Source organism: Mustela nigripes, chromosome 16 (genome assembly GCF_022355385.1).
Source record: "Mustela nigripes isolate SB6536 chromosome 16, MUSNIG.SB6536, whole genome shotgun sequence".
Lineage (NCBI taxonomy): Eukaryota > Metazoa > Chordata > Mammalia > Carnivora > Mustelidae > Mustela > Mustela nigripes.
In genome coordinates this window covers 59,608,385-59,633,557 of record NC_081572.1, presented here as the reverse complement: position 1 = coordinate 59,633,557, position 25,173 = coordinate 59,608,385, and the positions used below count along the sequence as shown (strand labels likewise).

Here is a 25,173-nt window from a genome sequence, read left to right as displayed (position 1 = left end):
CTCCTCGCCCTCCTGAACCCCCGGACCCCGACTTCCCCAGCCTCCCGACACCCCCCTCACCTGGCCTCCGGACGCCTCCCCCCCCTCCCCCAGCCTCGCCGGGAGCAGTAGCCCCCAGGGGTGAATACCCTGCCCGGGCGGGGGCACGTGTGTCCTCGCTGGGGAGCCCTGCGGAAGCGCACCTTGCTGTCCTTCTCTTCTCCACGCGGGGGGACAGACCGTGACCCTGACTCCGGCCGGTCTGGGCTGTCTTACTCTAGACGACGCCGGGAACCGACTTCGCTTTCAGCTGGAGCTGGAGTTCGTGCAGTGCTTAGCTAACCCCAACTACCTGAACTGTAAGTGGTTGAGCCCTTGTGCCACCGGCGGCTTCGAGTGCGCTCTGCCTAGGCATCGCGGTGCCTGTGGTGCCTGTTTCCAAGTACTCGCGGTCCTGGGTCGCGGCCGCGTACACTTTCGGGCGCATGTGTGCGGGCTGAACCCGCCCGGGCTAGTGCTTGGACTTGGGGGTGTGCGGGCGGTGGGGAGGTTGTCGAGCGGAGGCTTTCCCTTGGGGGTCGCGCATCCATCGTCCGGGGTTGGTTTGCTCTACAGACTTTTTTTTTTTTTTTTTTTTTTTTAATGCCTTTCAGTTCTGGCCCAAAGAGGTTACTTCAAAGACAAAGCTTTTGTTAACTATCTTAAGTACTTGCTTTACTGGAAAGAACCAGAATATGCCAAGTATCTAAAGTAAGTTTGCTTTTTACAGTCCTAATATGTGTACAGTTTGCTGTATTCCAGAACATGGATATCTCACATGTGCTCTCCTTTCACATTGGAAAAATACATTCTGAATCTCTACTTGTTTCAGTTGCCTCCATCTTAATACAGGACGTTCTCATCTCCAGCTGGGATTACTGCGGCGTCCACTCCCCGGTTGTCCCTGCTTCTGCTCCTTCCGCCCTCCTAGGTTCTCCCTCCCCCAGGCCAAACCAAGCAGAACAGTTTTCTACACAGAAGCCAGCTCCATCTTTCAGAAGTGTAAATTAGGACACTTAGAGCCGTTCAGTGGCTTCCCACTGCGTGCAGAACAAGGTCCTGTCTTTTTCCCTGGAAGAACTCTGCGGTCTGGCTCTGTCCTTGACTTTACCTTTCCCCGTGTGTGTGTGTGTGTGTGTGTGTGTGTGTGTGGCTGGGGGTACCATGTATGAGTCTTAGCATCAACAATGCAGCTGCTTGGTTTGAAATAATGTGTCTTAGAAAATAGGAATGTATATATTCTTCACCCAGATATTGTAAATGTTCACATCTTCCTGGGAACATTATCTAGTCTGCAGACCTCATTCTGATTATGTCCAGTGGCTCATTAATGCCCTTTGTCTGGGACAGTATGTAGTCTAGGCCACTATGCTACGTTTTGTCTTTGTGTCTTCTTAGTCTTTAGTCTGAGTTTCTTGATCCCTCCCTCCCCACCGCCCCGTGACTGTGACCCAGAAGTGATGCTATAGTCTTCTTGTTGCATCCTGTCGGAGTCGTCTTTCCGACCTACTACCGGTGATGTTCATTTTGATCACTTGGTTGAGGTGATGGCTGCCAGGTTTCTCCTCATCAAGTTACTAGTTTTCCTTTGTATTTAGTAAGTATCTTGTGAGGAAATATTTTGAGACTATGTAAATACTTTGTTTCATATCGTACTTTTATCCACTAATTTTAGCATCTGTTGATATTGCCTGAAACAGTTTTTTACTGTGATTTTCTAGCATTCTTTCTACACTTATTAGTTGTAATTTAGGTTTAACGAAGGAACATTCTCTAATTCCGTATTTATTTGTTTAAAAGAGTTATATTAGCATGGATTCTTGGATTCTTATTTTTATTTTTTGGATTATAATTATGTGTTTTCTTGTTCTAATGATTCCAGATTTGGCTCCTCAGATTGGCTTCTGAGTGCTTGGGACATATCCCCATAGTTTTTTGAGCACTTGACTTTCTGGTGCTACATAATGTTCCTGGTTCACCTTGTTCTTTCCCAGCATTAGTCCAGGAATCAGCCATTTCCCCCAAGAAACCCTGGAAAATGCTGTTGAAAAATCCACAATCTGGGCACAGAATATGCTCATTGGTACCATGGTCATTGCTTCTAGGCCCTTTTTGGCACACACAGCCAAGAAGGGGAGAGAGTGTGTGTGTACACTGTGTCTCCTTCTAATCCTTGTCTATTTCTTTGTCTCTGTGCGATAAGCCAGGGGTTCATGCTGATGTTTTCAGTTGTAGCTCCGTAACACAGGGTCCATTCTAGCCTACCCCCTTCCTTGTCACTCCTTTTCTGATAGTTGGAAAGTTGGCTCTCTTTACACTGCACTTACTGACTCGGTTGTTCAGTCTTACAGTATATGAGAAGTAAGTCCCCGTGGAAGACTAGGACACAGGATTCATGCATAGTTCTTTGTGAAACAGACTCAGTTTTGAATAGAAGTTGTCCTTGTCACCATTGATGAAAAACCAGTAGTTACCAATTAAAAAGATGATTACTGAAGTTCCAAAGTGTACCTATTCCTGACCTTGGACACCACTAGAATAGCGTAGTTTGCCCCCAGAGTTTGCCTCTGCTTACCCGTTCCTGTGTGGTCTTGGGCAGTATTGAATCTTCCTGAACTGAAGTTTTCTCACGTTTGAAAATGTGGCTTCATGCTGACTTGGGATGACCGGCAGAAGCAGGACACGCAGAACCCCGTACTCCCAAAGTGAGCCGAGTTAGTGTTCGAGAACTGGTAGGCGGCCCATCCTTTCTGAATGAGTACCTGGATTACAGCTGGGCGTTTCTGACCTGAACCCTGTTGGTGATTAGCTTGTGGCCCTGAACCAGGTACCCTCAGTGTCTGCACATGTTGGAGCTGCTCCAGTACGAGCACTTCCGCAAGGAGCTGGTGAATGCGCAGTGCGCCAAGTTCATCGACGAGCAGCAGATCCTGCACTGGCAGCACTACTCCCGGAAGCGCATGCGTCTACAGCAGGCCCTGGCTGAGCAGCAGCAACAGAACAGCGCTGCGGGCAAGTGAGGCGCGGCCGCCACGGACTCTTTCCTGCTCTCTTTGTGGGGGGTGGGGGGCACCCAAACCTGCGATGGGCCCTTGCCTCCGGCTACCTCCCTCCAGCTCCCTTTGTGTTGTTCTTGGGCCACTGCTGTCACACAGTTGTACTTTGGTTTCCTGTGGGTTTGTAAGTTATTAATGCTCAACCAACTGAATAAAGACACACGTCAGGTGCTTTAAACCACTGGAAGGCTGCAGTGACGGACGGGGTACGGGGACGGCCCCCAAATGTCCCAAACTCCAAGTCTAGCTCTGTTCCTCACGTACAGTGGGGCCTGGACAAGTCTCCTCTGACCTTCTGTCCCTCAGTGAGCTGCCCTACCCCTCACCTATAGAACGAGTACAAGGGAGTCGGTGATTTCCTTTGGCCAGAGATAGGACCCACAGAAGGACTCAGCTCTGAAACCGCTTGCTGTGCGAAGGGCGGGGGTGCTTCAAGGACTGGGTGTGGCTAGGCCTAGTGACGGTGGGGAAGATGGATGGTTAATGTCTAACTGGACTCTTGACCTTGGACCGGTGCAGTCATCCAGCAACGCTGACATTTACGTGGTAGGGGCTATGATCCATGCGTCGTCCTGTTCACATCTCGCTTGCAGAACCAGCCTTGTCTATAAAGGAGGAAACGGAGGTATAGACTGGTTATGAAACTTGCCTCCTGTTACACAGCTAGGAACTGGTGATCAGTGGCACCGACTCCTGGGCTGGGGCTCCTGTCAGCACTGGGTTCTCTGGGCTCTGACTGCTCTCTACCACTGGCCTCACCCAGAGTGGGAAGCACGTTCAGACAGCGAACTGCACTGCCTGCGGGGGCCAGACGCTGGGTTAGAGGTGCCCTGCTCTCCTCCATGGGTTACGCTAGCATCTACATTCTAAAGCCAAAGAAGATGCTATAGGACGAACGCTCTTTGTCAGTTCGTGCCATTGCAGGTAAAAGATCTGAACTCCTTTTGCGATTTGGAATTTGCCTTCTGCACTGGTAGGGGCTTTTAGATACTTCTGTCCCCTCTAGTAATGCATGCCCTTGTGCTATTACTGTCACTGCTGCAGACTTAGCTTACCTGTATTTTAAAGGTTCCCACATACTACAAGCAAACAGAAGAGTTCGTGGGCATTTTTTTTTTTTTTTTAAAGATTATGTTCCTTTATTTGACAGACACAGCGAGAGAGTGAACAGAAGTAGGGGGATCGGGAGAAGGAGAAGCAGGCTTCCTGCCAAGCAGGGAGCCCAATGTGGGGCTGGATCCCAGGACTCTGGGATCATGACCTGAACCAAAGGTAGAAGCTTAACAACTGAGCCACCCAGGTGTCCCTAATAGCACTTTATATTTAGACAGAAACCAGTTTGTTTCACATCATCATTTCTTTATTGCTAACATGAATTCAAAGCAGGTATGCAGTTGCCTTCATACTAGAGCAAATCAGGACATCAAGACACAGTTGCCATCATCAAATCTTAATCTTCGGAGAACAACATCTCCACGAGGTTGGCCTGAAGACACTCAGATTCCACCAGTTTTTGGGGCTGTAAGAGAAGAATGGTCTAATCTTTTTTTTTTTTTTTTTTTAAAGATTTTATTTACGTATTTGACAGACAGAGATCACAAGTAGGCAGACAGGCAAGCAGTGAGAGAGGAGAAAGCAGGCTCCCCGTTGAGCAGAGAGCCTGATTCGGGGCTCGATCCCAGGACCCTGAGATCATGACCTGAGCCCAAGGCAGAGGCTCAACCCACTGAGCCACCCAGGTGCCCCAGAATGGTCTAATCTTAAGCCACAGCTACGAACATGGTATTGGGAGGACAAGTGGCCTTCTGCCGTGAGTGACACAAATCTTACAGCAGAGAAGCCATGCCATTCAGAAGCTATCAACTAGTTGTAACAGGTCTTCGGAAATAGTTAAGCTGTTTGCCTTAAGATGAATCACTTGGCTCTGCAGACTACAAGAGACAGCAAGTCCAGTACCATTCTCTTCCCCTCAGGTCTTTAATTTAGGATCCCAGGGCCATGGCTAACCTAGAGGAGGTGCCCTTTCTTTTTGACCAGAGTGTTCTGGGTTAAGGGGAAAGCAACTGCTGGTGTTTTAAGGAATGCTGTGTTGAGCAGCTTTCCTGAGCCTTGCTTTGAGAGTTTTAAAACGGAGTGGCTTTCAGAAACCATGACAGAGACCAACTACCTAGATACGTGCATTATTAACAGTTTGTTGGGGTTGGCCATAGGGATGGACAGCCAGGTGGTGTATTTTTCATGCACTCTGAACACCAATGTGCTACTTGGGATGAAATGTCAAGATCTCTTCTAACGAGGGTGAGCTGAGGCCCCAGCACAATGAAAGGAAAGACACTTACTGTTCCGTATTTAAGTAGTGTAGGCACTGCCGTCACTTTCAGATTTTTTCTGAAGTCATTATTTGGATCTTTCCAACTATTTTGAAAAGAAGAGGTGATCAGGTTTCTCACAGGTTACTTAATATTCGATACATTCCTACATCTAGTCTGTTAGAACTCATTGCTTTTGTTGCAAACGTTTATTGAGCCTTGAGGACTATGACTTTGTGACTGCACAGTTTTCCTTAAGAGCGTGAGAACAATATAAAATAAAGTTAAAGACAGATTCTGGACTAAAACCAGGCCAGACGTATTGCATCCCCTGCAATGGCTAAGTACTCAGAATTTGTCTTTAATCACTCCTAACGGCGGGACTTACCGACTACACGGAGAACCGGGAACCTCTGTCCCGAGGCCCTGCCCACCCAAGCTGCGCACGTCTAGTGCGCGTCTGGAACAGGGAATCGGCACTTACTAGGGTTTCTCTCCCACCTGGCAGTAGATGAACACACAGCCCTCACTCATGTGCTTCAGCCCCTCTCGAACGACCGGTTCAGCTGGGAACGGAAAAGACCGAAGATAAGCCCCGACGCGCCGGGGCAGCCGGTACCGAGAGCCCGTCCGCTGCAGGGAGCGGCAGGCGGGTCCTGAGCCCGCTCCGGGCGAACACCGCTCCCCTGCACGAGCGAGTGCTCGGGGCCTGGCGCAGTACGCGGGCTCCGGGCCGGGACCCGGAAGCGCGCCTGGCCCCCTGGTCCGCCGCTTTCCTGCCCCCGCCGGGCCCGTGGCCGCCCGCGAGCCCGCCTCACCCTGCACGCAGTCGGGGCACCAGCTCTGCCCGCCCGCGTCCTTGGAGCCGGTGAAGTAGGCGAAGATGGTCTTGTCGCGGTGCCGCTCCACTGCCCGGCTGAACTCCTCGAAGCCGCGCACGCTCAGCTCCTCGCAGCCAGCCATCGCTCCGCCGGCCCGGGTCTCGGGGGGCGCGGCCGCGGTCTCGGGGCGGGGTCCCGTGCGGGGCGGGGCGCGGCTGCTTCCGGCCGGGCAGGCGGCGGGGCGGGGCCCGGGGCTCCGCGGCGCTACGGGGGCCTCGGGCGGCCACACCGCGTCGGCGCCGCCCGTCCGCGCTTGCTTGTCCGCGCCGTCCGCGCCGGCCCTGCGCAGGCCGCCGCGCCTCTGCCCGAGCCGCCCCGGCCCCGGCCGCGGCCCCATGAGCGCCGGCCGCCCAGCCCGCCGCCGCGCAGCCCCGGGACCCCTGGCGGCTGGGGAGCCCTAACGGCTCCCAGGCCGCCCTGCGACGTTGCCATGGCGACCGGGCGAGCGGCCGGAAGCGCGGCCTAGCGGGTCCCCCGCCCGCCTCCCGGTAGCCGCGCCGCGCCCCAGGCCAGGTGGGCTCGGGCCGGGGCTGGGGGGGTTCTGGGAAGCCGCGCCCGCAGCCGCGGGCCTGGCGCCCGGGAGAGCCGGAGCAGCGGCCGTCCCCGCCGCTGTCCGCGTCACTCGCGCTCCTGCGGCGGCCGTGGGCGCTCCCGGGGGGCCGGGCGGGAGCCGGGCGGGGGTCGGGCCGCGGCGGCCGGAGCGCGAGTGCGTGCGTGCGTGTGCGCGGCAGCCGCGGCGGCGGGCGGGGAGGCGCGCGCGGGGCTGCAGCCATGAGCGGGGCGGCGGGCCGCTGCGTGGGGCCCAGCCGGCTGGGGCGCGGGCGCGGGCGTCCGTGGGGGAGGAGGTGCGCCGCGGGGACCCCCCGAGGTCGGGGAGCCGGGCGCCGGCCGCCCCCCGCGGCCTGGGAGACGCGCTGCGTGAGCGCCGACCGCTTGCGGGACTGGCGGCGGCCGCGGGGGAGGAGAGGCGAGGCCCGGGCCGCGGGCGCCAACGAGCCGGCGGCTGGCGGGACCCCTGGGGCTGCGGGCCCAGCCGAGGCGGCTGGGGACCCTGGGGCCGTGTGGGTGGACGGGGCCGTGGGGGAGCCCCAGGTGGTGGGGCCCATCGGGTCAGTGTGGGTGACCGGCGCCGGGCGGGAGGAGGAGGGCGCGCTTGACGACAGCCCCCGGGGCTGTGAGCGGAAAGGCCGCCCTGGCTCCGCGGGGCACGAGAGCATCCTGGAGCTGTGGCTGAAGGTGCGAGCCATGAGGGCAGCCTCCGGCCGTGGGGAGGGAAGCAGGGTGGAGCTCCACCCGGTGCCTGTGGGAGAGGGCCCCCTCGAAAGGGGTGTCCCTGGCCGGGCTTCCTGGGTAGAGACAAGCCGGGCTGGCCTCACAGGCCCCTGGGTGAAAGGACAGGCCAGGGCAGCCCCCGGGACCCCAGGAGGATCTGCAGCTGTGGGGCTAGGGGTATCTTGTGCAATGGCCTCTGGCTCGTGTGGGCAGGGACAGGCCATGGGCCTGCTTCCCGGGAGTGTGCCTGTGGCCCTGGGGACAAGTTCCGGGATTATCCCGTACCTGTTGAGGAGAGGACAGGCTTTGGGGGTGCCTGGAGCCATGGGGTGGCCTGAGGCCGTGCAGAGAGTGGTGGGCTGTGGGGCTGCTCTGGATCTGTGGGATAGGGGGCAGCGGGCGCAGGTGCCGGGGGCACTGGCCCGAGAGGCAGTCTGTGGGGACACCGTGGGCCTGTGGGGAAGGGGACAGGCTGCGAGGATGCCTGATGCTGTGGGGGCACACAGAGGCGTGGAGGAGGAAGCAGCTTCTGGGGGTGCCCTGGGCATGTGGCAGAGGAGGCAGACTGTGGAGGAGATGGGCTCTGGGGGTGTCTCTGGCATATGGGGTGTTGGACAGCCTGTTGGCGTGCCTTGTGCAATGGAAGAGGAAACCAGATGTGAAGGTGACCCAGGATTCAGGGAAAGGGGACAAGGCGTGTGGGTAGAGACCGGGTCTGGAGGTGACCCAGGGCCATGGGCAGCTGCACAGACCGTAGAGGTTAGTGGCCTCGATGAGCAGGAGGTAGGCCCTGGGGGTGCTCCAGGCCTGTGGGGTATAGGGCCGGGAATGGGGGTACCTCCGACTCTGGGGAAGGAGACAGGCTTTGGGAATGTCCCGGGTCTCTGGGGGACCGAGCAGCCTGTAGGGGTGTCGCAGGCTGTGGTGGGACCACCAGGAACCCTGGGAGAACAGGAGAACTATGGAGGTGTCCCTGGCCCGTGGGGGAGGCAGCAGGCTCTGGGGGTGCCTCTGGCCGACGCAGTGCCCGGGACCGTTGGGGAGGATACAGGGTCCGGGAACGTCGTGAGCCTGTGGGAGAGGAGGCCGGCTGTGGGGGAGCAAGAGGCGCTGGTGCCTACAGCTTCAGGGGTTCCTGGGCCCGCGGATCAGGAGGCCGGCTGTGGCGACGACCCCTGTCTGTGCAGAAGGAGACAGGTTGTGGGGTGGCCTGACCTGCAGGGGATGCCTGAGGCTGTGGTTTTGCCCAAGCACAGGTGCGCCCTGGCAGGGCTGCCCCCAGTGGTGGGTATGGCTGGGCCTGGAAGGGGCCCTGCCAGGGTGCCTGCCGCTGTGTGGGTGTCTGGCCCTGCGTGGCAGGAAGGCAGCTCCGGAGAGGTCTTAAACCTGTGGGAGAGGGTTCAGAGTGTCACAGTGCCTGTGGCAGCAGGGGTCCCTGCGGCTCCTGAGGAGCTGTGGTGTCTGCGGGAGGACGCTGGCTCTGTGGGTTTCCCTGGGTTGTGGGGAAGGAGACAGGCTATCGGGGTTCCTGAAGCACCTGGGCTCGGGGAGGAGACAGGCCCCGGGTGTGTCCCGAGATTTTGGGGAAGGAGACCGAGTACCAGAGTGCCTGGGACTACTGAGGAGCCCACAGCTGCCAGGGTGTCCGGTCCTCTGGGGATGGAGACCGGCTTGCCAGGAAGGAGGCAGACTGCAGAGGTGTCCACAGCTGGTGGGGTGCCCATGGTCCCCAGCACACCTAGGCCTGTCCTGGAGGAGTCCACTGCCAGAAGTGTTGCAAGCCTGTGGGGGGAGAGGGAGACAGCGGGAGGATCTGTGGACGCCTGGGCTCCCACAAGGATGGGGGTGCCCAGCACCGCCAGGATGCCCGTGCCCACGGGGGAAAGTCTGGGCCCTGGCGGCCCCTCAGGCTTGTTGGGAGGGAGACGGGCTGCTGAGATGCCCACAGCTGCTGGCCCTTCCATGGCTGTGGGCACCTGTGGACCAATGATGGCTGATTCCTGCTCTGGGGACTTCTCAGGTATGTGGGGACGGAGACCGGTGACGGACGCGCCCACTGCTGCCAGGGCTGCAGGAGCTGCTGATGGGGCGACTGGCTCCGATGGGGTCTCAGGCCCATGGAGGAGGAGACCCACTGGACCAGCCACTGAGGCTGTGCGGGTGCCTTTGTCTTCGGGGGTGCTCGCAGCTATAGGGGTTCCTGTGACGGGACGCGCACCTGCCGCGGTTTGGGTGACAGGGTGTACGGGAGAAGAAACAGCTGCGGCTGCCTCGGGCCTCCTGGCGCCGAGGAGACAGTCCATGGAGGGAGCTTTGGGGGAGGAGGCAGGAGGCCGAAATGTGGAGCTGGCCCGGGGGAGCCAGGTGGCGGAGGTGTCTCACACCCCTGGCTGTGGGATCAGGTTGTGGAGCTGCCCGAGGCCTGGTGGGGGAGAGGCCGACCACGAGAGCTTGTGCTCCGCATCCGGGACCAGAACTGCCGTGGGGGTGCCTGACGCGGTGGGGGTATCCCTAGTTTCAAGGCCGGAAACAGGCGTCGGCTGTTTCAGGGTTCCCCTGCAGCAGAGTGGGGGGGCCAGGCCAGAGGAGTATCTGGAGGGAGGGGGAGCCCTCTGGGAGAGCACCTTGTGGGGGAGGACCGGTTGAGGGGGGCCTTCCAGTAGCACGTTAGGGAGCAAGTGGGGGGGGGCCGGGCCGCGGGGGGGGGGGACGGGGGGGGGGGGGTCTGGCCTGGGTTATGGACCGAGACACAGCTTGTCGGGGTGTCTCAGGATCGGGGTGAGAGGCTTCGTAGAGATGTCCTAGGGGATGTCAGGTGACAGACCGGGAAGTTTACTGGAGTGGCGGAGAAGGAACAGGTTGCAAAGAGAGGCGTGTCCCGGGCATTTGTACAGGGGGTCAGTGTGGGGGTGGGTGTCCCTGGACTTTGTGTTTGTGTATGTGCGTGTGTGGCGTCACTCGGCATCACCTAGTGTTTCCTGGCGGAGAGTGGGAAGGGGCCGACCTCGTCAGACTTGCCGACAGGCTCACCCGCCTCTGCGGGCCACGTGATTCTGTGGCTGCAGCCCCCGGACTGTGGTGGGGTCAGCCAGCAGCGGGGTCGCTTGCTCACCTGCCCCTCCCATCTCGACAGCTCTAGGAATCGGGGGTCTTGAACAGCTGCCCTGATGTTCCTGCTGATGTGTCTCTGGAAGCAAATCCTATCTGCAAACATCGGGTTTACTCAAAAGCTGAAATTAGGGGTTTTTTCTTTAAGACCTGGATTTCCCTATTGATTTAGCATAGGGTTCTTTGACAGAACAAATACCCCAGTACATTGAGAACTAGTCAGTTTGTGGAAAATCAGCTTAATTCAACATGTGTTGAGTTCATGTGTCTGCCACGCTCCAAGCACAGTGTTGTGGGAAATACTAGAGAGGAGCAGGACAGGTCCTTCCCCTCCTGGAGCCTTGTCTAGCCGGGAAGATGGGACTGACCCTGCAGCATAGGTAAATAACAGCGTGAGGCAAGAAGGCGATGAGCTCCTGCTGAGCACAGGGGTGCCGCTGTGTCTGGGGGTGGGGGCCCAGCCCACGTCAGCTCCCAGACCTCCTTCCTGTCTCGGCCCGCTGTGGGCGGGGGGCTCCAGCTAGCTCCGCAGACCCCACCGCAGGCTTCCTCCGAGTCCTGCACAGTCCCGGGAGCTGCTCACAGTTGGTGAGGCTGCCCTGCGGGAGGGTGCTTGCCTGCCGCGCTGCAGCTCCGATCTTCTGGGTGACCCTTGAGATCTGACACCTGGAGCGGCTCAGCAGCGAGTCGTTAGAACACTGTGACCCGTATTCTCTCAGGAGGATTCCCAAAGGGAAGATGCTTTGGTGCCGGTCCTGGAGCCCTCGCTGCCACACGTGAGGCCGCTGCGGGTGTCTCCGGAATGTCGCTGCACGGGCATGACGCCGTGTTGGCCGCCTCTGGCCCGAGTCGGAGTGCTGCGGCTCTGAAGTGGCTTTCTCTCGTTGTAGGCAATGACCGGGGAAGAGCAGGGCCGGCCGGCGGCTGGGCTCTCGGCAGCGTCCCGCGCGCTCTGACCTGATGGGTCCGGGAAGGCCGGCCGCCGTCGCCGGGGCTCACCTGGCAGCCTGCGTCCAGCTACATGGGAGCAGCGACCCTAGGACCCTCCAGGCCCAGGTAGTTCTCTTGCCTTGCTGTCTTCAGATTTCTGCTGTGAAATATTTTGAACAAAAATGGGAAGAAAAGGGCAGTGAACACCGTTTAGACAGCCTTCAAGATTCAGTGGTGGTGTTTTCTCTTGGGTGCTTGCAGACCTGCTCCCAAGGCAGGAGTCACGGCGCTTCCTTTCTACATGTTCTGGAATACTCGGTGTTTTAGGATAGGCCTAAAAGTGAGCTCTCCTGCCTAACCAATATCACACCTAACAAAATGAGCCAAAAACCATTCCCTGATACGATCTAATAGCCCATTTTCCCTCCGCTTCATCCAGTTATCCCCAAAAAGGGTTTTCCCCCCAACACTGAATGTATGAAAATCTTCCCACAACGCTGGATTCTGCAGCGAACGCCCAAGTTGCGGGATGGTTGCGTTGTGTTTGTTTCATTGCGCATCTGACCTTGTCTGCCCTCCAGAGTCCGTCCATCAGCCCATCTTGCCCCAGTACACGTGGGAGTCGGGTGCAGACATGGGAGTTGGGTGCAGACATGGGCATCTGGCGTACCTTGCTTGGTGTGCACATCACATGCTAGAATTCGTTCTTGGAGCTCGTTCTGAGAATTTCAGCTTTCTCTTCTGATGCAAGCTTCACATCTGAAATGAATACACCAGAAAGTATGCATGTTGTCACATTTGCTGAGGTTTGACGAATGCATACGAGGTGTTGCATGTTCCTCTGTCAGGCAGGGTCTTTGCCGTTTCCCCAGAGAGGTCTCCTCCGCCCCTTCCTGCCCTCCTGTGGCCACTAGCATTGGGATTCTTTCCACTGTAGATGGGTTCTGCCTGTTCCAGGCCTTCCTGGAATCCTGTGCCACGGGATCTTGTATGTCAGGCCGCTTTGGGTGTGAAGTCTGGAGCTCTGGCAGCGCGGCTTCTCTGGACCGCTGAGCGGCGTCCCCGGTAGGAGCTGTGACTGTTTGTTCTCCGGCTGCTGGTTTGGGTTCTTGCAGATGCAGCTGCTGGGGGCTTCCTGGTACATCTCTGTTTGTAAAGGTGTTTTCACATCTCAGGCACATACCAGGGAGTGAAGTCGCCGGGACATGGGACAGCGTGTGTTTAGTTTAACAAACCAGCAGACCTTCCTGGGGCTGTGCCATCTCCCGTCCCTACTGACAATGAACGAGTGCCCCAGTTGCTCCGCGTCTTAGCCAGCCTGGGTTGGTTTTTTAAATTAGGGCCCTTCTGCTGGGTGTGAAGGAATGTCTCATTGTAGTTTACCAAGAAAATTGAGAAAGAATATTGATGTAGTTTGAGACTGACAAGTTAGAGCAGTGGAATGTGGAATTCCTGGGGACGCTTCTTGCAGACTTCCCAAGTGTCAACCCTCCTATTACATTTCCCCTCCATCTCCCCTGTGTCTCTGCCTTTCTGTAGACACGTGCACTTACACGTATATGCACTCGTGTGCTCACATGGACACAGGCATTCATGGGCACACGTGCGCTCACACGTACACGCACACCTGTCCACACACGAGCACTCACGTACACACGCACCCATGTGTGTGTTCACACGTACACACGCACCCATGTGAAGACATGCTAACATGTATACCCGCACACATGTGCAAGTGTGCCGTCACGTAGACATGGGCCCATGTGTACACATGCGCTAACACGTACACATGCACACATGTGCAAGCGTGCCATCACGTACACACGCACACATGTGCAAGTGTGCCATCATGTACACATGCACCCATGTGTACACATGCGCTAACACGTACACACGTGCAAGCGTGCCGTCACGTACACACACACCCATGCACACACGAGCTTGGGCTCTTACACACCCCCCAAGGCATTCTGGTTATTTTTACTTCTGCGGGTTAGACTTGTCCAGACAAGGCTGTACTTCTCACGGGCTGTCCGTCAGTCCTCGCCCTTTAGACGACGACCCTTTGTTTCTTCTCTCAGAACTTCCAGGGAGGCCTTAAAGTTGTGTCCGAAATACTTTCCTGAAGTCTGACCACAGTGGGTTCATTTTAAATGGACCCTTCATCATGTGACACACAAACACCCTCTATTACGAGGCTCGGGAGGCTGTCCACGGGGCAAAGGGCTGGCAGTGGAGGCAGGGACTTGGGCTGCTGACCTGCCGTGGGGCCTGCAGTCATAAACTCACTCCTTGTCCTTGACTTGTAATCCTGGAACAGGTACTCCATCCTAAAGAAATTCTTTAAAATGAGAAAAAAAGGGGGGCTTGGGAGGTTCAGTGGGTTAAGCCTCTGCCTTCGGCTCAGGTCATGATCTCAGGGTCCTGGGATTGAGCCCTGCTTCCTCCAGTCTCTCTCTCTCTCTGCCTCTCTGCCTGCTTGTGATCTTGGTCAAGTAATTAAAACAAAACAAAACTTTAAAAAAAAATGAGAAAACAGCTGAATGCGTGGAAATATTATTTTAAGTCCTATTTCTGTTAGTGGAAACCTGGAACCATCTAAGTGCTTAAGAAGGTTAAGGGCCATTTGTGGGATTTTGGAAAAAGCCTCCATGAAAAATGACAATGTTAGCTTTTGGAAACACGCCTTTGCTCCTTAAGGGAAAAACCAAACAAAACTTACACCTATTATAGTTCAAAGGACAAAGCCTGAGGCCTGCGTGAGAAGGGATATGTGGACCTTGGGGTGCGGGATGCCCTCGGGTGCGGGGTCAAGGTCGTGGTGGAGCCACCAGGTGCATGGCCTCGTCTGATGGCGGCTCCTGTGTGGCGGGGTGTCTGGGGGCCATGTCCGCAGAACTCGTTCCACCTGCATTGTCTCTGTCAGAGCCTGATCTTTTGAGACCATGGCGGGTGAGGGGCGGGGGGACCCCATGGGCCACTGTGTGAAGCTCTGCAGGTTGCCTTTCGGAGGAGCAGCCCATGTGCTGCTGGGAGGGGGCAGGGTGGGACCGTGGCCTGGGGACGTGGGCAGGGACCACAGGCATGTGATGACGTCAGGGGTGTCCAAGAGTGGCTGCCTGGGTCCCTGCAGGAGAGTGCGTCTTAGCACTCAGGGTTGTGTGGGGAAGTTGGAAATGGGGCCTCAGACGCACAGTGTGTGGGACGTGCTTTCCTCACGGGCTCTTGTGCTCGTCTGTTTTGTTTAAAGAACCAGCTGCAGTTCAGCAGGAGTGCACCCGAGCACGCAGGCACCCTGGCCGTGCGCTACTCCTGCCCGCACGCCATCCGGATCGAGAAGCTGAAGCACTCATACCGTGAGTCATACGGCTGTGAGGATGCGGGCTGGCATGGCAGCGGCCATGGGAGCGGCTCGGCCTCGTTCTCCGTCATCTCGGAGGAGCGGCTCAGCTACGCCGTGCACCTGGCCAAGAGGGATGTGAAGCGCAGGCAGCTGGAGGAGCGCGTTGGGCGGCGCCGGCTCGGGGGGGAGCCCCGGCTCTCTCGTCTGCATAAGGTCCCCGAGCCCAGCATGCAGAGGAAGGAACCGGGGAGCTGGGACACATGCCCTTGTGGCCACCAGCCGTCCACGATGGGAACGTCCTGCGCGGGTGCCAAGGTGTATCTGTACGCACCTCATCCGGCCCCGTCCCACCTGGCTGTGCCCCACTCGCCCCCCACCCACGACCCGGGCCTGGAGCCCCGCCCCAAGCTCGGCGGCCACCAGCAGCTGCTGGATGTGCAGCGGCTCCAGAGGGAGCTGAGTACTTGCATCCACAAGATGGAAGAGGTCACGAAGAAAGGTGAGAGCAGCCGGACTCTGCGGGTGCGGGACAGCCCATCACGCTCATCCCGGTTAGTCCACCCCCTCCCTCAAGGGCCCTCAAGGCAGGTGGCCCATGGGTCTGACCGGAGTCTGTCCTCCTGGGAGTTGGCCCTGCCCTGGCCCCTGTCAGGCAGAAGTGCCCGACACGCCTCGTCCTGCAGGCTGCCGCATCGGCTGGTGAGGCCTTGCGGTCGGGGCACCTGCTGTCAGCCTCGGGTCCGATGGCTCCTGAACGCAGACCCTCCTGCCATGTTCTGCTCTGGAGAATTATCTTTAACTTGCCCAGAAACGAGCATCGTGTGTGCACATGCTTCCAAGCACAAGGGCTATGCGTGGTTCTCCACACCGTTCCCAAGTTGCTCAGTGTGCTCTGTCCCATGTTTCCCCACCTCCTGGTGGTGGGTTTGGGTTAGGCTGGTGGGTTGGAGAGAGGAGCCTCTCTTCCCAGCTGCAAGGAGCGGGTGGCTGAGCAGCCCCCTGACCACTGCTAGGACCCCCCGGGTCTGTGGGGACCCTCCGCAGACAAATGCAGGTGCCACGGGGAATTTATGCTGCCTTCCCAAGATAGCTGTGGCCCAACAGCACGACTACAGAACGCAGCGAGGGTATGGTGGCACGGGGCAGATTGGACTTGTGTCCGTGCTTCCGAGCCGCTGGCTGAGGGGGTGAGGGGGTTGCTGCAGAGTTCACAAGGTCTAAAACAGCACCTGGCTGGCTGAGAAAGACCTCTGTCCCCTGTCTTCCTGGTGAGTGTGTCATGCAATGTGTGGTGGTGGCAGGAGTGTCACGGCTCGTGTCTGATGCCGTTCCTTGGTGTGGGCCGCCGGGTCACCCCGTGGCCGCCTGTGCTGGAAGCTGTGCTGTCCGGGGACGGAGCCATGGGGACCCCCACTCTGATGACGTGGCCTGACCCAGGACCTTTCCAGAGAGCTCCTCAAACTCTCTGGGGCAAGACCGGCTTGGGTGATTTCTCGTTTATTTTATTCTGTCTCTCAAGACTTTATTTTAGAGAGAGCACGTGTGCACATGTGAGGGCAGAGAAGGGGCAGAGGGAGAGAGAGTGGCAAGCAGACCCCTGGCTGAGCACGGGGCTCGGTCCCAGGACCGTGAAGAGCTTGATTGTAGCCAGAATCAGGAATCGGAGGTGAAACCAGCCCATCTGCCCAGGCACCCCCCCCACCCCGTTTATTTTTTTAGTTTAAAATTTCAGTTTGTCCCAGACCCATACGTTTTGAACTATAGCAGAAGTGTCACCACAGTGGCAAGTAGCTGTAAAAACCCGTCGTGCACACTGTACATTTTTTCTGCACTTAGTTGTCGTGGGCCGGGCACAGTTTGCCACGGCCCCTGCGGACCACCTCCAGGGGCCCCGATGTGCCCAGAGGTGCTCCCCGGGGGCGGCTCCGTGGATCGGCCGTCTGAGAACCGCCTGCAAGGCGGCAGCTCGAAGCCCCGTCAGAGCCAGCATCCGGGACGTTCATGCACACGTGCGGTGCCCGCATCTCCACGATGCATGGCTGACGTGAGACGCAGGTCTGGCTTGTCGCTCCGTGACACGGTGTCTGTACCCACAACTCCTGATCTCAGTGTGTTGATTTTTTCAAAAAAGATTATTTCATCATTTGGCTTCCTTTTTTTTTTTCTTTCTTACCCCCATAATTTGGTTTCTTAATGAATAAATGTTAAATATTTGTATTTATAAAATACACTTGCACTAATAAAACACGGCTTTTCCTGACTTGTATCTTGGAATTTTGCATCAGACTCTTTTCGGGATAAATGTATTGGAAAACCACTGCCTCGGCGATGGGCACCTGCGCAGCTCTGAGTCCCCCAGAAACGGCTTCTCTGAGTGCACGTTCTGCGAACCATGTGTGAGGGTCTCCCTGACAGACACGCAGGGCTTCAGACGTTTGAGCAATCTTAACACATTAAGAAAGGATTTCTCTGTCGGATTCAAAATAAGAAAGCGTCGGAGAAATCTTGCCGAACAGTAAATCAGGCAGTAAAGGGTTTCTGAAAAAAATAGAAAGCATCACTGGTTTGGGCTCAGTAGAAAGAACTTCAGAGTGGTGGGCGGCGCTTGGCAGTGGCCGAGGCTGTCCCCTGGGGGTCTGGTTCCTGGACGCTGCGCGGCGGGAGCTCGGCTGGAGGTCCTTGCGTCTCTTCCCACCAAGTCCCGCTCTGGCCCGCTTTTTCCTCCCTTCTTGGCTGGTGGAGAATTTGTGGTGGGGGCCCCATTGTTGTTTTTTTTTTTTTAAATAGAACTAGAGCTTCAACTTCAACTTCATGATGTCTCGGAATAATGGACATTTTCATGCATTTCCGTATGTAGCGTGTAATCCACTTTTGGGGAAACGCTATTTTCAGACAGGACGGAAGTGGCTTTGGACCCCGATGAGGAGCGACGCGCCCAAGTCAGGAGGCAGGAGCAGGCCGTGAGCTCGGCCCGGATGCTGTATGTCCTGCAGCAGCAGGTATGGGGAGCGGGGGAGCGGCCGCTGGCTTGGGGGGCCCCGTCGCAGTGGCACAAGCACAGTGTCCCGTGTGACTTCTGCTGCACTGTGGACACTCAGTTTCCTGAATGTGTGGCCCCGCGGTCTCTCTTCTGTTGTCTGCCGTCATGCGCATCTGTACGGCGGGTAGGGGGTGACGTCCTTCAAGGTGGTTTTTGGTTTCTTGGGGTCATAAGTTCGTGCAAACCTGTGTGAGTCCTCTGGAAAGCAGTGCTGGTACAGCGCCTGTTTCTGGGCAGAGTCTGGTGAACAGTGGCTCGGGGGCCCTGAAGCCCCCAGGCCCTGCTGGCTCCCCAGGATTAGAGGGATGGGGCCTCATCACTTGCACACCTGCCTCCTGTCCGTGCGGGGCTGGAGGCCGAGTACTGTGGGTCACATGGCTGTCTCCTCTCCTGGCAATGCCGGAGGCGTGCCGAGGTTCTCGTTTTGTGGCTCGTGAACAGACGCTCACGTTGCTTATGTTGCGATGCTTCACAAGTCTGTACTGACTGTGGTGCTTTCCTCATGAACTCACCTTTGACTCCTTTCCTGCCACTTAAGTCACATGTTGGCTTTATTGATTGAACCGAAAGCCAAATGTTTTCATTTGAAGGAAATTACCTGAGTTAGACTTTATTCCGTATTGTCCTGGGCTTGTGCACATGGCTGCCCCTGCGATCGTTCCAGAACACACACCTGCCCCTGTCAGGGCTCTCTGGACACAGTGCAGCCCGCGCCCCAGCATGGCCTCCCCCCTTCCCAGTGCCGCCCCCACCTTCACTCCCTCCTGGGATGTTCCTGTGACACTGGGACCAAGGATGGGAGGGGAACACCGTGCTCCATTCACAGTCACGGGGACCGTGTTTCGGGTCACGAGTGGAGGGCTTTGTCTCATTCCAAGTGACTTGAATTAAATAGTGTTATATTTGAGCAAGACAGGTCAGCGGACAGGTCTGAGGCCTCCACTTTCCCCCTTTACGGAACAGGTGAAGGAGATCCAGGAAGAGTTGGATAAATTGAGCCCACGTGAGACCAGACACACGAAGAAGGTGCTTGGGCGGTTCTGCCACCATGAGTACTGCTTGTAGATAAGTTGCATTTCCAGCATCTGGGGGGGACTGTGTGCGTGGGTTTTCCACAGTAACGGGTGCACAGCTCTTACAGAGACGTGTCTAGGGGGGCACGAGCCATGTACATATCCTGCATTTGGGGTGGCCCTCCAGGGCACAGACTGAAAATAGATTCTGTTGCTGCTGGTGTGAGAGTAGGGGCTGCTGTGGCACTCGGTCGGGGAGCTCCTGCCTTCCACTGGGGTCATGGTCCCAGGGTTCTGGGATCGAGTCCCACATCGGGCTCCCTGCTCAGCAGGGAGTCTGGCTCTCCCTCTGCCCCTCCCCCAGCTTATGCTCGCTCTCTCCGTGTCTGTCAAATAAATAAATAAAAATCTTAAAAAAAAACAAAAGAAAGAAAGAATAGAAAGGTAAAAGCTCTTTGTCAGAGAAAACCTCTCAACTTTGTAATCGCCTGCCTTACTGTGAACAAGTGTCAGGGTACGAGGCTGTATGGAAAGAAGACAGGCCACAAGTGCTGGTGGGGGTGGGACCGCCGCGAAGTTTGAGGCCTCACCCGCTCCCCCTGTCCTTCCTCACCAGTCATGGGCCATGTCGCGGCTGGCAGCTGCCCACCGAGGAGCCATCCGGGCCTTACAGGTGTTGGTGACGCAGCTTACGGACCGCGGGGAGCACCCGGTTCCTGCGCGCTGTCGGGAGCTGGGCGGCCTCATCCGCCAGCTCTCACTCTGCTCCGCCAAGCTGCACGCCGACCCCTCCGTCCCCAATGTGGTTGCGGACATCCTGCGACAGATTGAGGTACAGAGTGGGCTCCGGGTTTTGCTCAGTTTTTTTTTTTGCTTAGAGTGCTGTGTGTCTGATCAGGGAGGTGATGCGTGCCGTGGCCTGGTTTGGCTAGGATTGAAAGGAAGACAGGAGGAAGCTGCCGCCTGGGGAACTCCAGCTTCGCAGGGGGCGCAGGACGGCCTTTGTTTTCATTTCATTACTTTCAGAGTTGGGTCTATAACGTTGTATCTCACTCATTTGAGAACAGGCGGCTTGGGTGTACCACCAGTGTGGGCTCTCACCCAGGTCTGCTGACTCAGCAGAACGTTCCGTCCCCTGACTGAACTTGCCACGAGAGAGAGAGCCTGTTAGCACAGAAAAGGAGAGCAGTAAAGCACTCTTCGCTTAGTGCTTGCATGGGAGTGCCAGAGTGTAGTCTGGGTGGGCTTCTGGGAAGAAGAGGTGCTTGAAGTCCTAAGGGAGCACAGCCTCCAGTCCGGTGTGTTGGCTGGAGATGTTTGGCTGTTCCCCGGCAGGTACTAGTCAGGACAGAGCCAGCAAGAACAGGGCGCCCTCATCTGTGCTGTCTCGGCCCTTCTGCTGTGCCGGCAGCCACGTGGGCTTTCTTACTGGCATGCCACCGCCATTTTCCTCGCACACTGTCCCCACGACCCCGTTTCCGGAGTTAGCTCCACCCCCACCCATCCACGGACAGAAGGCGACCTTCGTGTTGGTGAGACAAGGGAAGACAGGTGCACCAGAAGGAGCCTTCTGGGCATTGACTAGCCCTCGGTGGCCCCTGTGGCCCCTCTGCCTTGACCATCACTGGCGCGGTGAGTTGGGGGCAGGTGCAGGAGGCACCAGTGCCTGGAGGACACAGCCCGGGAATGTCATTGGGCGCAGACCCCCCCCCCCCATGACATTGTGGCAGGGCACCTGGTGCTCTGGGCACTTGCCTGTCACAGACAGCGTGGGCACATCCTCATGGTCCTGGAAAGATCTCAAGGTTATAGAGCCTGTCCCCAGAGTCCGAGCAGGAGCACCTGAACGTGATGCTTCTTATACGCGTCTGTCTGTCAGTAATGCGAGGAACTCAGTCCTGTTGACAGGCTACAGCTGCCAGGGCTTGCTGTCCTTGTGCCTCCCTGTCCCCAGAGTAAGTGTTGGTTTGCACGGACCCGCTGGAAGCCAGGCCTTCACTGCCGCTGACGAGCCAGGTCTGCGTCCTGTGGGAATGGGGGCCGTGCGGGTCCGGGCGGCCAAGGCCCTGGGCGTGCTGCGTGGTTTATGAAAATATCTGTTACACGCGGTTCCTTTGCCCACTGGAAGTGTCATTTGAGTGAGTGGGATTTCGACTGAGAATTAAGACATGTAAAAAGCACGCAGGTGGAGCTCTGCGGACCATGGTCGGTTTCGGGCACGTGGATATAGAGCCTTCAGATGTCCTGTTCTTGAGCTTTGTGCTGCTGGTTTCAGTGGACTAGATGTGTAAATAACGTGCACATTTTTTTTTATTAATGATGCGGGCATCCTCAGTAATGGCGTTTCCCAGCTAAATGACAGCCATTGGCCACTAGACAAGGCCGTGCTAGTGATGCTTGTCTCTGGGGGCCTGATTTTCGGGTTTGTGATGAATAGTTAGGCTTCAGTGAGATAATCTAAGACGGTAATGGACTATCTCATTGTAGGCTTTGGAATCCCTCCTGGAAAAGAAATTGTCACCAAAAAAGAAGAAAAGTTTCACGGAAATTCGGAGCAGGTTTCCTGTTGGTGGCCGTGGGGCCTTAGAGAGATGGCAGAGTCCTCCTAAGAGTGCGAGGAGAACCCTTGTAGCAAAGGAGTCGTTTCCCGAGGAAGCAAGGTGGCCTTCAGGGGCGAAGACGCTCCCGGCTGGTATGTGTCCTGAGACATTCACAGTGTGGTGTCTGGTTCCTCGAGGTCATCTGGCCGACACAGACGCTGCGTGAGGGGAGGTCAGGATTTAAAACCTGCTCACCAGCAGGTGCACTCGAACCCAGAGAAGCAAGTCGCAGCTAGACTGTGTCCTTGGGTGGGAAGCTGGAGGGTCCCCCTGCAGAGGAAGTGTCCCTCCATAGAGGAAAAGTATCCCCCATAGAGGAAGGCTCCCCCATAGAGGGAGGGTTCCCTGTAGAAGAAGGGTTTCCCATAGAGGAGGGTTCTTATAGAGGAGGGTGGGGAATGTCAGGTTCCCACACTGTCGTGCTTGGGTCCCCTAAGGGAGATTCCTGAAGAGCTGGAAGTGAGAACCCCGCTTTTTAAACGCATATTTGTTTAGATTTTAACGATAGGCGCACGCACACACAGACACCCACGTGACGGATGTGTGTGTTTAGTGCAGGTAATGACTGGTCCCCAGAGCCGGAGTTGCTGGCCTTGAACCTGGGCCTACAGGGATATTTTGGGGAGCAGTGAGCAACAGAGTATGTTTCCCGCATCCTTGCCAAGTACCTTATGTCATGAAACTGGGAGACTTTTCCAGTGTCTGGATGCAAATATCCCTTCCTGTTGGTCCTGTCCTGTCCCGACTCTGGGAAGGAAGGTCATTGGTGCTCCCAGGCGTGTGCTCCCTCCTCCGGGTGCCCTCCACCCTCCGGGGGCTGGCATCATGCTTGCGGGCGTGGAGACTTTCTTCCTGTGCTCTGGGCCTCCTCTCTGGGTTTACACGGGCGGTGGCGGGTCTCTCTCTTAGTCACTTGCTTTTCGCTTGGTTTGCAACCCCTCTCCTGGTACGGAGACCTGCACCTGGTGCGCGGAGCCCACATTCTCCTGTGTTTTCCTCTGTCGGGAGGCTCTTCTCATTCTTCACAGTTGGTTGACGGCGATGATGTGTCTTCAGAGCAGAAGGTGCTTGTCAGGTTCCGGGGCAGAGGCCGTGGGGCTGGTGATGGGCCCCTGAGCTCATGGGCTGGCCTGTGGGGACAACATCATCCTGCCCTTTGTCCACTCCCACAGGTGAAGGGCACAGTCGATGGCCAAGGAGAATTCCTGACGTAGGGTTAGTAGGAATTCCTGGATTCCTTGTTAGGTTTGTTTCCAGTTTTCTCATTTTATGGTTTTTATTTCTGCTGTGAACGGGATTGTCTTTTCACTGCATGTCGAAGTGGGTTCTAGCTCCTTCTGGCAGAGCCCTGCGATGCTTCCCAGACCCCCGGGTGGCGACCACACTGCGTGTTGTTGGTTCTGAGGGATGTGGTGGGACTTTCCTGAAATCGGGATGCATTCTTAGGTTGATGGTACCTTTCAAGTAATTGGTCATGTTTCCAAATTTGCTGTTGGTGCATAAAATAAGGGCATGTCTTATAATCGATGTTTTAGATTTGATGAATTACTGAGATTGTTAGTTAATTCTTCCATGTTTTTCTGGATACACAAGATCACCGACAAATAAGTAAAGTTCTGCTTCTCTCTTTGCGATTTTTATACCGTTTCGTTCTTCTCTCTCTCCTTTACTGGACAGAATTTAGTTCAGAATAACACTGGGTGACAGCTGCAGAGGGGCCACCGCCGCCCTGGGTTTTGTGGGGTCTGTTTCCATGCCATGCTTGCTGTTGGGGTCGTGCATGTCCACGTGCAAAGTGGGGGAAATAATCTTCCGTTTCTTCTTCCAGCTTTGCGGAAAGATTTTCTTTTCCTCTATGTTTTCCTTTTTTTGAGTTAAACTGATAGAGGTATACATTGATAGTGTTTTAAAGTAGTTCCAAGATTTTAATGCTGTATTTTTTAATGGGCCATTGATGTCCGTGTGGATGAACCTAGTGAACTTATTTTCCTGTTTCAGTTGAAGTAGAACGTAGAGTTGGACAAGTGCACAAAACGTGGGTGTGTCCCTGCATTTGCTGTCAGAAAACAAACATCTGTGGAGCTGCTACCTATGTCAAGAAATCGAACATTCCAAGCACTGAGAAGTCCCCTCCAGTCTCCACGCCTTGTCTCCTTCCCCAAATGCATTGTTCTTCCAATTTTTTTGCTATACTTTGGTTTCTGTCAGATCTGGAACTTCGTGAGCTTTGTAGGAATGGAGGTGCACGATCCGTATTTTCGCAGGATGGGCCTCTCTCCACTCGCATTTTGTGGGGGTCGCATTTGTGTGGCTGTGACCTGCTGCGGCCACCGTAGGAGCGTAGCACGACTCCGTTGTCCTCACCGTTGGGGCTTCCCAGGTCTGGGCGATAGCGAGAAGGCTACTCTTCTCCTGTGTGTGTCGGTGCGTGTGCACGTGTTTTTGTGGTGGGTGTGTTCCCGGGTACCATGGTCGGGGTGTAGTGGCTGGTTCCACCGTAATAGCGAAGATTCTTTTCAAAGTGGTTTTACCAGTTTTATGCTGACCAGCAGCGTGTGGGAGCCGCTGCCACCCATCCTTGCCCACACTTGTCAGTTTTTGTAAGTGTAGCCCCTGCTTGGTGTGTAGACCGTCATTCTGGTTTTGTGTTCAAAGATTGATTGACTTGAGAGAGTGGAGGCGGCAGGGGGCGGACCCTGCTGAGTGCGGAGCCCGACACAGGGTTTGACCCCAGGACCCTGAGATCAGACCTGAGCCGAAACCAAGAGTACGATGTTTAACCCACTGAGCTGCCCAGGTGCCCCTCATTCTGGCTCGAATTTACATTTTCCGTGTGTGACAGTGTGAGTGTTCTCTTGTGTGTGTGCCCCGTGTGCACACCTCCTGCTGGGCAGTGCTGGTTCAGGTCCCTGGCCCGCCCGCCCGCCCTCTTTCACATTCCCCTTCCTTCCTTTCCTTTTTTTTTTTTTTTCTGTTGTTCCCAGAATTGGATTTATAGGAGTTCTATTTGGGACTGCTCTGTCTCAGGTTTCTGTACTGTAAACACACACTGGGACGTTACTGCAGCTTCTGCCACGACAGCGGTGCTGGGACAGACAGAATTGGTCATTCGCTGGGGTCCGACGGAGCACTGTTTTCCTGTACATCTTTTTGCCTTTGTTTTTATGTCCTATTGAAGCTTTTTCTTACGCCAGAATTAAGACCTTTTCCTGCGTTATTTCCTTGAGAAGTTTCATTTGAAAAGATTCCTTCCTCAGAGCGGCAATGAATACCACTCGTGTTGTAAATTCAACATCCACACAATGGGTCCATTTCTGGGCCCGTGTCCTGGTCCCTGAGACCATGGACCTTGCTGCTGGTCTCTTAGCTCATGCACAGCGTCTCTGTTCTGACTCTTGACTGGACGCTCGGCTGCCTGCTCTTCTGGAATGCCTTTGCTGACCTCGACCCTCAGCATCTGCACGGAAGTTTCAGGATCAGAATATGAGTTCCACCAACAGCCACCCCTGCCACACACACAGTGATAGCCCACAGCGGACGGCCGACAGCCGACAGCAGATAGACAGCAGGCAGCTAGCGGACAGCCAACAGCCGACAGTGGAT

The 25,173-nt window shown here is 56.3% G+C and overlaps 4 protein-coding genes across 7 annotated transcripts in view; 3 read left to right on the top strand and 1 right to left on the bottom strand.

Annotated features, from left to right (window-relative positions):
* Positions 1–3,256, top strand: part of MED31 (mediator complex subunit 31) — a 4,047-nt gene extending 791 nt beyond the window's left edge. The window contains exons 2-4 of the mRNA XM_059378503.1: positions 261–338; positions 633–729; positions 2,846–3,256. Of these exons, the coding sequence (XP_059234486.1) occupies positions 261–338; positions 633–729; positions 2,846–3,038 (368 nt within the window). The 3' untranslated portion in view covers positions 3,039–3,256. The remainder of the gene's footprint in view (positions 1–260; positions 339–632; positions 730–2,845) is intronic.
* Positions 3,257–4,412: 1,156 nt separating this feature from the next.
* On the bottom strand, positions 4,413–6,402 carry TXNDC17 (thioredoxin domain containing 17). Its single transcript, XM_059381103.1, has 4 exons — positions 6,202–6,402; positions 5,868–5,949; positions 5,414–5,489; positions 4,413–4,593 (listed from the first exon to the last, which is right to left on the bottom strand). The coding sequence occupies exons 1-4, from the start codon at positions 6,344–6,346 to the stop codon at positions 4,525–4,527; spliced, it is 372 nt and encodes a 123-aa protein (XP_059237086.1). The 5' UTR covers positions 6,347–6,402; the 3' UTR covers positions 4,413–4,524.
* Positions 6,403–6,609: 207 nt separating this feature from the next.
* The window catches only part of KIAA0753 (KIAA0753 ortholog), a 42,751-nt gene continuing 24,187 nt past the window's right edge, over positions 6,610–25,173 (top strand). For 3 of the 4 annotated variants that reach the window (XM_059380045.1, XM_059380042.1, XM_059380046.1), the window contains exons 1-7: positions 6,610–6,777; positions 11,535–11,700; positions 14,825–15,416; positions 17,810–17,916; positions 18,921–18,983; positions 19,587–19,802; positions 21,458–21,662. In XM_059380045.1, the coding sequence (XP_059236028.1) occupies positions 11,605–11,700; positions 14,825–15,416; positions 17,810–17,916; positions 18,921–18,983; positions 19,587–19,802; positions 21,458–21,662 (1,279 nt within the window). In that variant the 5' untranslated portion in view covers positions 6,610–6,777; positions 11,535–11,604. Of the gene's footprint in view, positions 6,778–10,959; positions 11,421–11,534; positions 11,701–14,824; positions 15,417–17,809; positions 17,917–18,920; positions 18,984–19,586; positions 19,803–21,457; positions 21,663–25,173 lie in introns of those variants that run through there. The other variant, XM_059380044.1, reaches the window with a different exon arrangement.
* On the top strand, positions 7,036–10,199 carry LOC132003274 (collagen alpha-1(I) chain). Its single transcript, XM_059378599.1, is given in 2 exon segments — positions 7,036–10,111; positions 10,114–10,199. Coding segments are annotated over 2 exon segments (3,162 nt in total).